Source organism: Poecile atricapillus, chromosome 33 (assembly GCF_030490865.1).
Source record: "Poecile atricapillus isolate bPoeAtr1 chromosome 33, bPoeAtr1.hap1, whole genome shotgun sequence".
NCBI classification, from domain to species: Eukaryota; Metazoa; Chordata; class Aves; order Passeriformes; family Paridae; genus Poecile; species Poecile atricapillus.
In genome coordinates, this window is record NC_081281.1 from 1,351,124 (window position 1) to 1,363,704 (window position 12,581).

Genomic DNA, 12,581 nt, shown 5'->3' on the forward strand with positions numbered 1-12,581 from the left:
TGCCTCTGGGTGACAGCTCTGTCCCCATCCCTGATCCCGGCTCTGTCCCCATCCCTGATCCCGGCTCTGTCCCCATCCTGTCCCGGCTCTGTCCCCATCCCTGATCCCGGCTCTGTCCCCATCCTGTCCCGGCTCTGTCCCCATCCCTGATCCCGGCTCTGTCCCCATCCCTGATCCCGGCTCTGTCCCCATCCTGTCCCGGCTCTGTCCCCATCCCTGATCCCGATTCTGTCCCCATCCTGTCCCGGCTCTGTCCCCATCCTGTCCCGGCTCTGTCCCCATCCTGTCCCAGCTCTGTCCCTATCCTATCCCGGTTCTCTCCCAGCCCTGTCCCCATCCAGTCCCCATCCAGTCCCGGTTCTGTCCCGAGCTCCCCGGGTGGTCCCCGCGCTGTCCCGGTTCTGTCCCGAGCTCCCCGCGGTGCTCCGGTGTCCCCCCCGGGTGCTCCCCGCGCTGTCCCGGTTCTGTCCCGAGCTCCCCGCGGTGCTCCGGTGTCCCCCCCGGGTGCTCCCCGCGCTGTCCCGGTTCTGTCCCTATCCTATCCCGGTTCTCTCCCAGCCCTGTCCCCATCCAGTCCCGGTTCTGTCCCGGGCTCCCCGCGGTGCTCCGGTGTCCCCCCCCGGCTGCTCCCCGCGCTGTCCCCAGGCTCCTGTCCCGGAGCTGGGCGATGGCAGCGCCACCACGAGCGCTCGCCACGGGTGCCCAGGGAGGGCCGGGCCGGGCCCGGGGCGGGGGCGGCGGTGCCGGGCAGGGGCTCCGGGCTCCGGGCCGGCCTCACGGGATGCCCTCTGCTCCCGCAGACAGATGCAGAGCTCCGTGCTACGAGTACCCCTCGTGCCCCGACGTGCTGAAAGGCGAGTGCCGGCAGCGGGGCTGGGCTGACACGGGGGGGATTTGGGCTGCTTGGGGGGCGCTGAGCTCAGCGTTGGTGCTGAGCCGCTTCCCCAGCGGGAGAATTGCCGGGAGATTCCCGCTGCTTCTGCCCAGGAGATTCCCCCTGAAATCCGGGAGACTCCCCTGGCTCTTGCTGGCTCCGGAGTGCCAGGGCTGGCTTGGAATGGGGGGAATTTGGGTTTGTTGGGGGGCCCTGAGCTCAGCGTTGGTGCTGAGCCCCTTTCCCAGCGGGAGAATTCGCGGGCGATTCCCTCTGGTTGTTCCGGGAGATTCCCCTCTGGAATGCGGGAGATTCCCCCCTGGAATGCGGGAGATTCCCCCCTGGAATGCGGGAGATTCCCCCCTGGAATGCGGGAGATTCCCCCTTGGAATCCCGGAGATTTCCCTCTGGAATCCCGGAGAGTCCCGCCTGGAATGCGGGAGATTCCCCCCTGGAATCCCGGAGATTCCCCCCTGGAATCCCGGAGATTCCCCTCTGGAATCCCGGAGATTCCCCCCTGGAATCCCGGAGATTCCCCTCTGGAATCCCGGAGATTTCCCCCTGGAATCCCGGAGATTCCCTCCGGTTGTTCCCGGCTCCGGAGCGGTCCCGGGGCTGCCCGGGGGGAGCGGAGGAAATGGCATCGAGCCCGCAAAGCTTTGGGCTCATTTCCGCGAGCCGCCCGCAGCTTTTGGTGTCCCGCCCGCCCTTCCCGGCGAGGTTTGAGCGCGGTTTTGTGTCCCCAGCCCCGAGGGAGGAGGTCGCCTACGTGACCTGCACCTACAGGAGCACGGGCATCGAGCAGCCCGATTTCCTGGCCACCGTGGACCTCAACCCGCGCTCCTGCCACTACGGCCAGGTACGGGCGCCTTTTGGGGAGGAGAATTGGCCCCGAGCGCTGCCAGCCCCTCTCCAGGGCTCCCCAAATCCATCGCAGCCCCTTCGCAGCTCCCCAAATCCATCCCCAGCTCCCCAAATCCCTCTCCAGGGCTCCCCAAATCCCTCCCCGGCCCCTCTCCAGGGCTCCCCAAATCCCTCTCCAGGGCTCCCCAAATCCATCGCAGCCCCTCCGCAGCTCCCCAAATCCCTCTCCAGGGCTCCCCAAATCCATCGCAGCCCCTTCGCAGCTCCTCAAATCCCTCTCCAGGGCTCCCCAAATCCATCGCAGCCCCTCCCCAAATCCCCAAATCCCTCCCCAGCTCCCCAGCTCCCCAAATCCCTCTCCAGGGCTCCCCAAATCCATCGCAGCCCCGCCGCAGCTCCTCAAATCCCTCTCCAGGGCTCCCCAAATTCATCGCAGCCCCTCCCCAGCTCCCCAAATCCCTCCCCGGCCCCTCCCCAGCTCCCCAAATCCCTCTCCAGGGCTCCCCAAATCCCTCTCCAGGGCTCCCCAAACCCCTCCCCGGCCCCTCCCCAGCTCCCCGCTGGCGGGGCCGCTGGCGGGGCCGTTCCCGGCCGGCCCGGGCTGAGCTCCCTTGGCCGTGCCCAGGTGATCCAGCGCCTGCCCATGCCCAACCTCAAGGACGAGCTGCACTGCGCGGGCTGGGGCCCCGCCTGCGGCTGCTTCGAGAGCGGCGCCGCGGCCAAAAGGACCAAGCTGGTCCTGCCCGGCCTCATCTCCTCCCGCATCTACGTGGTGGATGTGGGCTCCCAGTGCCGGGCGCCTCGCATCTGCAAGGTACGGCCAGGATTCGCTCAGGGGAGGGAGGAGGGAGGGAGGGAGGGAGGGAGGGAAGGAAGGAAGGAATTCATTCAAGGAACGAAGGACAAAGGGAGGGAAGGAGGCAGGGATTCATTCAAGGAAGGAAGGAATGATTAATTCAGGGAGGGAAGGAAGGGAGGAATTCATTGAAGGAAGGAAGGATAGAGGGAAGGAGGGATGGAGGGATTCATGGAGGGAGGGGAGGGAGGGAGGAAGGAAGGAAGGAAGGAAGGAAGGAAGGAAGGAAGGAAGGAAGGAAGGAAGGAAGGAAGGAAGGAAGGAAGGAAGGAAGGAAGGAAGGAAGGAAGGAAGGAAGGAAGGAAGGAAGGAAGGAAGGAAGGAAGGAAGGAAGGAAGGAAGGAAGGAAGGAAGGAAGGAAGGAAGGAAGGAAGGAAGGAAGGATGGATTTTGGGATCCCGGGAAAGGCGCTGATCAGGTCGAGGCTGACATTTGCACCGCTTTGTGCAGATGATCGAGCCCGTGGATGTGTTCTGGAAGTGCAACAAGGGTTACCTGGCTACCACCCACGCCCTGCCCAACGGCGACATCCTGATCGCCAACATGGGCGACCCCGCCGGCAACAGCAAAGGTGAATTGTCCTGCCGGGATTCCCATTGTCCTGCCGAGATTCCCATTGTCCTGCCGAGATTCCCATTTCCCTGCCCGGATTCCCATTGTCCTGCCGGGATTCCCATTTCCCTGCCCGGATTCCCATTTCCCAGCCAGAATTCCCATTTCCCCACCATCATTCCCATTTCCCTGCCACCACTCCCCCCTCGGCAGTCCCGTTGCAGAGGTGGGAGCCTGGATTTGTCCCTGGCGTGTCGCAGGTGGTTTCGTGGTGCTGGACGGAGAGACCTTCGAGCTGAAGGGGAACTGGGAGAACGAGTGTGAGGTTCCCCATAGCGGCTGCGACTTCTGGTACCAAGCCCGGCACAACGTCCTGGTCAGCTCGGCCGGGCTGGCGCCCAAAGTGGCCGGGAGAGGCTTCAGCCCCGACGACTTCAAGAAAGGTTCGGGAGCCGGGGCTGGGAGCGGTGCCGGGAGCCGGGGCCGGGAGCGGTACCGGGAGCCGGGGCTGGGAGCGGTACCGGGAGCCGGGAGCCGGGGCTGGGAGCGGTACCGGGGCTGGGAGCCGGGGCTGGGAGCGGTGCCGGGGCCGGGAGCCGGGGCTGGGAGCGGTACCGGGAGCCGGGGCTGGGAGCGGTACCGGGAGCCGGCGCTGGCCGGTCTCGGTACCCCCGAGAGCCGCTGGGTGCCCGCAGAGCCCCGGCCGGGCTCGGCCTGAGGATGGGCAGGGGCTGAGCCCAGGGTGGGCCGGGCTGTGCCCGATGCTGCAATTCCCGGTGTTCTTCCCAAACTCCCGCAATTCCCGGTGTTCTTCCCAAAATCCCGCAATTCCTGGTGTTCTTCCCAAACTCCTGCAATTCCCGGTGTTCTTCCCAAATCCTGCAATTCCCGGTGTTCTTCCCAAACTCCTGCAATTCCCGGTGTTCTTCCCCAAATCCTGCAATTCGCGGTGTTCTTCCCAAACTCCTGCAATTCCCGGTGTTCTTCCCCAAATCCTGCAATTCCCGGTGTTCTTCCCAAATGCTGCAATTCCCGGTGTTCTTCCCAAATGCTGCAATTCCCGGTGTTCTTCCCAAATCCTGCAATTCCCGGTGTTCTTCCCAAATCCTGCAATTCCCGGTGTTCTTCCCCAAATCCCGCAATTCCCGGTGTTCTTCCCAAATCCTGCAATTCCCGGTGTTCTTCCCAAATCCTCCCCTTCCCCCCCTTTCCCCCCGCGGTTCCCGTCCTTTCCCTGCCGGCTCGCAGCCGGAGCCCCTCGGGGGTGGCTCCCTGTCCCCGGGCACCCCCGAGCCTTTCCCCCCGTGTCCCGCAGGGGTGTTCGGCCGCCGCCTGAACGTGTGGAACTTGTCGTGCCGCAGCCTGACGCAGTGCTTCGACCTGGGCGAGGATTCTCTGCCGCTCAACGTGCGCTTCCTGCACAGCCCCGAGGCGGCCGAGGGCTACGTGGGCTGTGCCCTGAGCGGGGCCATCTTCCGCCTCTATAAACCCTGCGAGGCGAGTGCGAGCGCCGGCAGCGGCCCCGCGGCTGCGGGGAAGCGGCCGGGCCGGGCCGGGCAGGGCCGGGCGAGCGCGGCCAGAGCCGGGAGCGAGGGCTCGGAGCCGGGGCTGGGGAGGGCAGCGGGACGGGCCCGCCGGGAGCGGCCCCGGAGCGGGAGCCGAGTCGGGAGCGGGGCTGGGAGAGGGCTGGGGATGATCTGGGTGTGCTCCGGATCGGCAGCCGGGATGGGGCTGGGATTTGGGATTTGGGATTTGGGATCTGGGACAGGGACGGGGCCGATCCAGCAGTGCCCGGTTCGGGATTTGGGATTTGGGACAGTGACGGGGACGGGGACGATCCCGCAGTGCCCAGCTCGGGTTGGGGATTTGGAATTTGGGATTTGGGATCTGGGATTTGGGATTTGGGATTTGGGCCGGTTCCGATCCCGCAGTGCCCGGCTCGGGCTGGGGATTTGGGATTTGGAATTTGGGATTTGGGATTTGGGGTTTGGGGTTTGGGATTTGGGCCGGTTCCGATCCCGCAGTGCCCGGCTCGGGTTGGGGATTTGGGATTTGGGATTTGGGATTTGGGATTTGGGATTTGGGATTTGGGATTTGGGCCGGTTCCCATCCCGCAGTGCCCGGTTCGGGCTCGGGATTTGGGATTTGGGATTTGGGATTTGGGCAGGTTCCGATCCCGCAGTGCCCGGCTCGGGTTCGGGATTTGGGATTTGGGATTTGGGATTTGGGCCGGTTCCGATCCCGCAGTGCCCGGTTCGGGCTCGGCCCGGGGCTCACCGGGCTCGCTGTCCTTTCGCAGAGAGAGAACTGGGCAGTGGAGGAGGTGATCCGGATCCCGGCCAAGGACGTGTCGGGCTGGATCATGCCCAAGATGCCCGGTGCGTGCGGCCTCGGGGCTGCCAGCGCTGCTCCCTCCGCCGCTCCCGCAGCCGGGCACAGCCGGCCCGGGACCCCAAATCCCGCGGGGTGACCCCAAATCCTGCCTGTCCCTAAATCCTGAGAGACCCCAAATCCTGAGAGACCCCAAATCCTGAGAGACCCCAGATCCTGCCTGACCCTAAATCCTGAGAGACCCCAAATCCTGAGAGACCCCAAATCCCGCGGGGTGACCCCAAATCCTGCCTGTCCCTAAATCCTGAGAGACCCCAAATCCCGCGGGGTGACCCCAAATCCTGCCTGTCCCTAAATCCTGAGAGACCCCAGATCCTGCCTGACCCCAAATCCTGAGAGACCCCAAATCCCGCGAGGTGACCCCAAATCCTGAGAGACCCCAAATCCTGAGAGACCCCAGATCCTGCCTGACCCTAAATCCTGAGAGACCCCAAATCCCGCGGGGTGACCCCAAATCCTGAGAGACCCCAAATCCTGAGAGACCCCAAATCCTGAGAGACCCGAAATCTTGAGAGACTCCAATTCCTGAGAGAGCCTAAATCCTGAGAGACTCCAAATTCTGTGAAACTCCAAATCCTGCCTGTCCCTAAATCCCGGCTGTCCCCAAACCCTGCCGGAGCCCCAATCCCGACCCCCGGCTGTGCCAATCCCGACCCCCGGCTGTGCCAATCCCGACCCCCGGCTGTGCCAATCCCGACCCCCGGCCCCAATCCCGACCCCCGGCCGTGCCAATCCCCGACCCCCGGCTGTGCCAATCCCGACCCCCGGCTGTGGCAATCCCGCCCCCCGGCCCCAATCCCGACCCCCGGCCCCAATCCCCGACCCCCGGCCCCAATCCCCGACCCCCGGCCCCAATCCCGACCCCCGGCTGTGCCAATCCCGACCCCCGGCTGTGCCAATCCCCGGCCCCCGGCCGTGCCAATCCCGACCCCCGGCCGTGCCAATCCCGACCCCCGGCCCCAATCCCCGACCCCCGGCCCCAATCCCCGACCCCCGGCCCCAATCCCGACCCCCGGCTGTGCCAATCCCGACCCCCGGCCCCAATCCCGACCCCCGGCTGTGCCGATCCCGACCCCCGGCTGTGCCAATCCCGCCCCCCGGCCCCAATCCCGCCCCCCGGCCGTGCCAGGGCCAGCTGAGGCCGGGGCCGCTCGCCCTCCCCCGGCGCTGCCCGTGGCGCTGAGCCCCGGCTGTGCCCGCAGCCTTCATCGCCGACCTCATCATCAGCCCGGACGATCGGTTCCTGTACGTGAGCAATTGGCTGCACGGGGACATCCGGCAGTACGAGCTGGCCAGGAACTGCAAGCCCCGGCTGGTGGGGCAGGTGAGGGGCAGCCCTGGGGCCGGGGGGGCCGCGCTGGGGCCGGGCAGGGCCGGGGGGAGCGGCCGGGAGCGCTCGGGGCCAGCGCGGCCCTTGAGGGGCTCGGGGATCGGGAACTGGGGTTGGGAATGGGGAACTGGGGTTGGGAATGGGGAACTGGGGTTGGGAATGGGGAACTGGGGTTGGGAATGGGGAACTGGGGTTGGGGATCGGGAACTGGGGTTGGGAATGGGGATTTGGGGTTGGGAATGGGGAACTGGGGTTGGGAATGGGGAACTGGGGTTGGGAATGGGGATTGGGAATCGGGATTTGGGGTTGGGAAAGGGGATTTGGAATGGGATAAATGTTTGGGATTTGGATAAAGATTTGGGATTGATGTTTGGAGCTAGGGAAGGATTTGGGAAAATGGTTTAGGATTGGGAAAGGATTTGGGAAAAGGGTTTGGGATTGGGAAAGGGAAAGGGTTTGGGATTGGGAAGGGTTTGGGATTGGGATTGGGATTGGAAAGGGTTTGGGATTGGGATTTGGGTTTGGGATTGGGATTGGGAAGGGTTTGGGATTTGGGATTGGGATTGGGATTGGAAAGGGTTTGGGATTGGGATTGGGAAGGGTTTGGGATTTGGGATTGGGATTTGGGATTTGGGATTGGGATTTGGGATTGGGATTGGGATTGGGATTGGGAAGGGTTTGTCCCTTGCAGGTGTTCGTGGGGGGCAGCATCCTGCGAGGGGGCCCCGTCAGCGTCTGCAGGGACGAGGAGCTCAAGTGCCAGCCCGAGCCACTGGTGGTGAAGGTGAGCCCCGGGGGGCTGGGACACCTGGGCAGGGCTGGGAGTGGAGTGTGTGCTCACCTGAGTGTGTGCTCACCTGAGTGTGTGCTCACCTGAGTGTGTGTGTGCTCACCTGAGTGTGTGCTCACCTGAGTGTGTGTGTGCTCACCTGAGTGTGTGCTCACCTGAGTGTGTGCTCACCTGAGTGAGTGTGTGCTCACCTGAGTGAGTGTGTGCTCACCTGAGTGTGTGCTCACCTGAGTGAGTGTGTGCTCACCTGAGTGTGTGCTCACCTGAGTGTGTGCTCACCTGAGTGAGTGTGTGCTCACCTGAGTGTGTGTGTGCTCACCTGAGTGTGTGTGCTCACCTGAGTGTGTGCTCACCTGAGTGTGTGCTCACCTGAGTGAGTGTGTGCTCACCTGAGTGTGTGTGTGCTCACCTGAGTGAGTGTGTGCTCACCTGAGTGTGTGCTCACCTGAGTGTGTGCTCACCTGAGTGAGTGTGTGCTCACCTGAGTGTGTGCTCACCTGAGTGTGTGCTGACCTGAGTGAGTGTGTGCTCACCTGAGTGAGTGTGCTCACCTGAGTGTGTGCTCACCTGAGTGTGTGCTCACCTGAGTGAGTGTGTGCTCACCTGAGTGTGTGTGTGCTCACCTGAGTGTGTGTGCTCACCTGAGTGTGTGCTCACCTGAGTGTGTGCTCACCTGAGTGAGTGTGTGCTCACCTGAGTGTGTGTGTGCTCACCTGAGTGAGTGTGTGCTCACCTGAGTGTGTGCTCACCTGAGTGTGTGCTCACCTGAGTGTGTGCTCACCTGAGTGTGTGTGTGCTCACCTGAGTGTGTGTGTGCTCACCTGAGTGTGTGCTCACCTGAGTGTGTGCTCACCTGAGTGAGTGTGTGCTCACCTGAGTGAGTGTGTGCTCACCTGAGTGAGTGTGTGCTCACCTGAGTGTGTGTGTGCTCACCTGAGTGAGTGTGTGCTCACCTGAGTGTGTGCTCACCTGAGTGTGTGTGTGCTCACCTGAGTGAGTGTGTGCTCACCTGAGTGTGTGCTCACCTGAGTGAGTGTGTGCTCACCTGAGTTTGTGTGCTCACCTGAGTGTGTGTGTGCTCACCTGAGTGTGTGCTCACCTGAGTGTGTGCTCACCTGAGTGTGTGTGTGCTCACCTGAGTGTGTGCTCACCTGAGTGTGTGCTCACCTGAGTGTGTGTGTGCTCACCTGAGTGTGTGTGTGCTCACCTGAGTGTGTGCTCACCTGAGTGTGTGCTCACCTGAGTGTGTGTGTGCTCACCTGAGTGTGTGCTCACCTGAGTGTGTGCTCACCTGAGCCTGCTCTCACCAGTGTCCCCAGTGCCCCCAGTAACCCCAGTGCCGTATCCCAGTAACCCCAGTGCTGTGTCCCAGTGCTCCCAGTGCCCCCAGTAACCCCAGTGCTGTGTCCCAGTGCTCCCAGTGCTCTGTCCCAGTGCTCCCAGTGCTGTGTCCCAGTGCCTGTCCCAGTGCTCCCAGTGCCCCCAGTAACCCCAGTGCCTGTCCCAGTGCTCCCAGTGCCCCCAGTAACCCCAGTGCTGTGTCCCAGTGCCGTGTCCCAGTGCTCCCAGTGCCCCCAGTAACCCCAGTGCTGTGTCCCAGTGCTCCCAGTGCCCCCAGTAACCCCAGTGCCGTGTCCCAGTGCCCCCAGTAACCCCAGTGCTGTGTCCCAGTGCTCCCAGTGCCTGTCCCAGTGCTCCCAGTGCCCCCAGTAACCCCAGTGCCGTGTCCCAGTGCCTGTCCCAGTGCTCCCAGTGCTCCCAGTGCTGTGTCCCAGTGCCTGTCCCAGTGCCCCCAGTAACCCCAGTGCTGTGTCCCAGTGCCTGTCCCAGTGCCCCCAGTAACCCCAGTGCTGTGTCCCAGTGCCTGTCCCAGTGCCCCCAGTAACCCCAGTGCTGTGTCCCAGTGCCTGTCCCAGTGCCCCCAGTAACCCCAGTGCCGTATCCCAGTGCTCCCAGTGCCCCCAGTAACCCCAGTGCCGTGTCCCAGTAACCCCAGTGCTGTGTCCCAGTGCCCCCAGTAACCCCAGTGCTGTGTCCCAGTGCAAGCGCGTGTTCGGCGGCCCCGCCGCGCTGCAGCTGAGCCTGGACGGGAAGAGGCTCTACGTGACCAACTCCTTGTTCAGCACCTGGGACCGGCAGTTCTACCCCAGCCTGGTCAAGTGAGCAATTCCCGCCTGGAAAAGGCTCCCCCCGGGCCGGGCCGGGGCTGGGGAAGGGGCCGGGACCCCCCCGGGACCCCCCCGGGGCTCTCCCGGAGCCGCTCCCGGCCGAGCCCCCCCGGCCGGGGAGGGATCGAGCAGAGCCCGGGCTGAGCTCGGCCCCGAGGGGATCCGGCCCGGCCTGAGCCGATCCTGGGGGATCTGGGGAGGGAAAAGAGACCCCGATCCCATCCTGGGGGATCTGGGGAGGGAAAAGTGACCCCGATCCCATCCTGAGCCGATCCTGGGGGATCTGGGGAGGGAAAAGAGACCCCGATCCCATCCTGAGCCGATCCTGGGGGATCTGGGGAGGGAAAAGAGACCCCGATCCCATCCTGGGGAGGGGAAAGAGACCCCGATCCCATCCTGAGCCGATCCTGGGGGATCTGGGGAGGGAAAAGAGACCCCGATCCCATCCTGGGGAGGGAAAACTGACCCCGATCCCATCCTGGGCGGGGAAAATTGACCCTCATCCCATCCTGAGCCGATCCTGAGGGATCTGGGGAGGGAAAAGTGACCCCGATCCCATCCTGAGCCGATCCTGGGGGATCTGGGGAGGGAAAAGAGACCCCGATCCCATCCTGAGCCGATCCTGGGGGATCTGGGGAGGGAAAAGTGACCCCGATCCCATCCTGAGCCGATCCTGGGGGATCTGGGGAGGGAAAAGAGACCCCGATCCCATCCTGGGGGGAATTGGGGAGGGAAAAGTGACCCCGATCCCATCCTGGGGGGAATTGGGGAGGGAAAAGTGACCCCGATCCCATCCTGGGGGATCTGGGGAGGGAAAAGTGACCCCGATCCCATCCTGGGGGGATTTGGGGAGGGAAAAGTGACCCCGATCCCATCCTGAGCCGATCCTGGGGGATCTGGGGAGGGAAAAGTGACCCCGATCCCATCCTGAGCCGATCCTGGGGGATCTGGGGAGGGAAAAGAGACCCCGATCCCATCCTGAGCCGATCCTGGGGGATCTGGGGAGGGAAAACTGACCCCGATCCCATCCTGGGGAGGGAAAAGTGACCCCGATCCCATCCTGGGGGAATTGGGGAGGGAAAAGTGACCCCGATCCCATCCTGGGAGGAATCGGGGAGGGGAAACTGACCCCGATCCCATCCCGGGGGATTTGGGGAGTGAAAAGAGACCCCGATCCCATCCCGGGGGATTTGGGGAGGGAAAAGTGACCCCGATCCCATCCCGGGGGATCTGGGGATCCAAAGCCGTCCCCGCTGCCCCCCCGGCCCCTCCTGCCAGGGCTTTTCCCCATTGCCAGGGGCAGCCGGGGGGGATCCGGAGCCGCCCCGATCCCATCCCCGCTGTCCCGGGCCGGCCCTGGCGGTGCCGGGAGCGGCTCCGGGCGGTGCCCGGGGCTCGCTGTCCCCACGAGCCGCCGCTGTCCCCGCGCAGGGAGGGCTCGGTGATGCTGCAGCTGGACGTGGACACGGACAAGGGCGGGCTGGCGGTGAACAAGAACTTCCTGGTGGATTTCGGCAAGGAGCAGCACGGGCCGTGCCTGGCGCACGAGATTCGCTTCGCCGGCGGCGACTCCAAAACCGATATCCTGGCCTGAGCGAGCCCCGGGAGCGCCGCCCGCCCCTCCCGGCAGCGCTGCCAGGCCCGGCCTCGGGGCTCCGGGGGGATCCCGGGCGCTGGGGGGACCTGGATGGGGCTTGGGGTGCGCTGGGTGAGGGTTGGGGTGCGCTGGGTGAGGGTTTGGGGTGTCCTGGGTGAAGGTTTGGGGTGCGCTGGGTCAGGGTTTGGGGAGATTCCCGGCTTTGGGATCCCCTGGGTGAGGGTTTGGAGTGTCCTGGATGAGAGTTTGGGGTGTCCTGGGTGAGGATTTGCGGGGATTCCCGACTTTGGGATCCCCTGGCTGAGGAGTTTGGGGAGATTCCCGACTTTGGGATCCCCTGGGTGAAGGTTTGGAGTGTCCTGGATGAGAGTTTGGGGTGTCCTGGGTGAGGATTTGCGGGGATTCCCGACTTTGGGATCCCCTGGGTGAGGGTTTGGGGAGATTCCCGACTTTGGGATCCCCTGGGTGAAGGTTTGGAGTGTCCTGGATGAGAGTTTGGGGTGTCCTGGGTGAGGATTTGCGGGGATTCCCGGCTTTGGGATCCCCTGGGTGAAGGTTTGGGGTGCCCTGGGTCAGGGTTTGGGGGGATTCCCGACTTTGGGATCCCCTGGCTGAGGGGTTTGGGATCCCCTGGCTGAGGAGTTTGGGATCCCCTGGCTGAGGGGTTTGGGATCCTCCGGGTGATTCCGGGCTTTGGGAATCCCAGATTTGGGATCCTCTCGGGTGATTCCAGGCTTTGGGATTCCCCGTTCCCGCTGGAATCTCGATCCTGTTTCTGGGAAAGCAGCGCCGGGACTCTTGGCTGTCCCCGGGCTGTCCCCGGGCTGTCCCCGGGCTGTCCCCGGGCTGTCCCCGGGCTGTCCCCGCTGTCCCCGGGCTGTCCCCGGGCTGTCCCCGCTGTCCCCGGGATGTCCCCGAGCTGTCCCCGAGCTGTCCCCGAGCTGTCCCCGGGCTGTCCCCGGGCTGTCCCCGAGCTGTCCCCGGGCTGTCCCCGCTGTCCCCGAGCTGTCCCCGAGCTGTCCCCGAGCTGTCCCCGGGATGTCCCCGAGCTCTCCGGGAGCCTCCGGAGCTCCGGCAGCGCCGGCAGCAGCGAGGGCAGCGCCGGGCTCGGATCTGTCCTGGCCCGGGACATTCCCGGTCCCATCCCGGTCCATCCTGG

The 12,581-nt window shown here is 64.6% G+C and overlaps 1 protein-coding gene across 3 annotated transcripts in view; it reads left to right on the top strand.

Annotated features, from left to right (window-relative positions):
• Positions 1-11,591, top strand: part of LOC131590353 (methanethiol oxidase-like) — a 14,298-nt gene extending 2,707 nt beyond the window's left edge. For 2 of the 3 annotated variants that reach the window (XM_058860364.1, XM_058860366.1), the window contains exons 3-13: positions 801-854; positions 1,621-1,733; positions 2,364-2,552; positions 3,045-3,165; positions 3,407-3,589; positions 4,462-4,643; positions 5,446-5,524; positions 6,740-6,861; positions 7,559-7,651; positions 9,698-9,816; positions 11,257-11,591. In XM_058860364.1, coding sequence (XP_058716347.1) covers positions 801-854; positions 1,621-1,733; positions 2,364-2,552; positions 3,045-3,165; positions 3,407-3,589; positions 4,462-4,643; positions 5,446-5,524; positions 6,740-6,861; positions 7,559-7,651; positions 9,698-9,816; positions 11,257-11,419 — 1,418 coding nt within the window. In that variant the 3' untranslated portion in view covers positions 11,420-11,591. The remainder of the gene's footprint in view (positions 1-800; positions 855-1,620; positions 1,734-2,363; positions 2,553-3,044; positions 3,166-3,406; positions 3,590-4,461; positions 4,644-5,445; positions 5,525-6,739; positions 6,862-7,558; positions 7,652-9,697; positions 9,817-11,256) is intronic. The other variant, XM_058860365.1, reaches the window with a different exon arrangement.
• Positions 11,592-12,581: the final 990 nt, after the last annotated feature.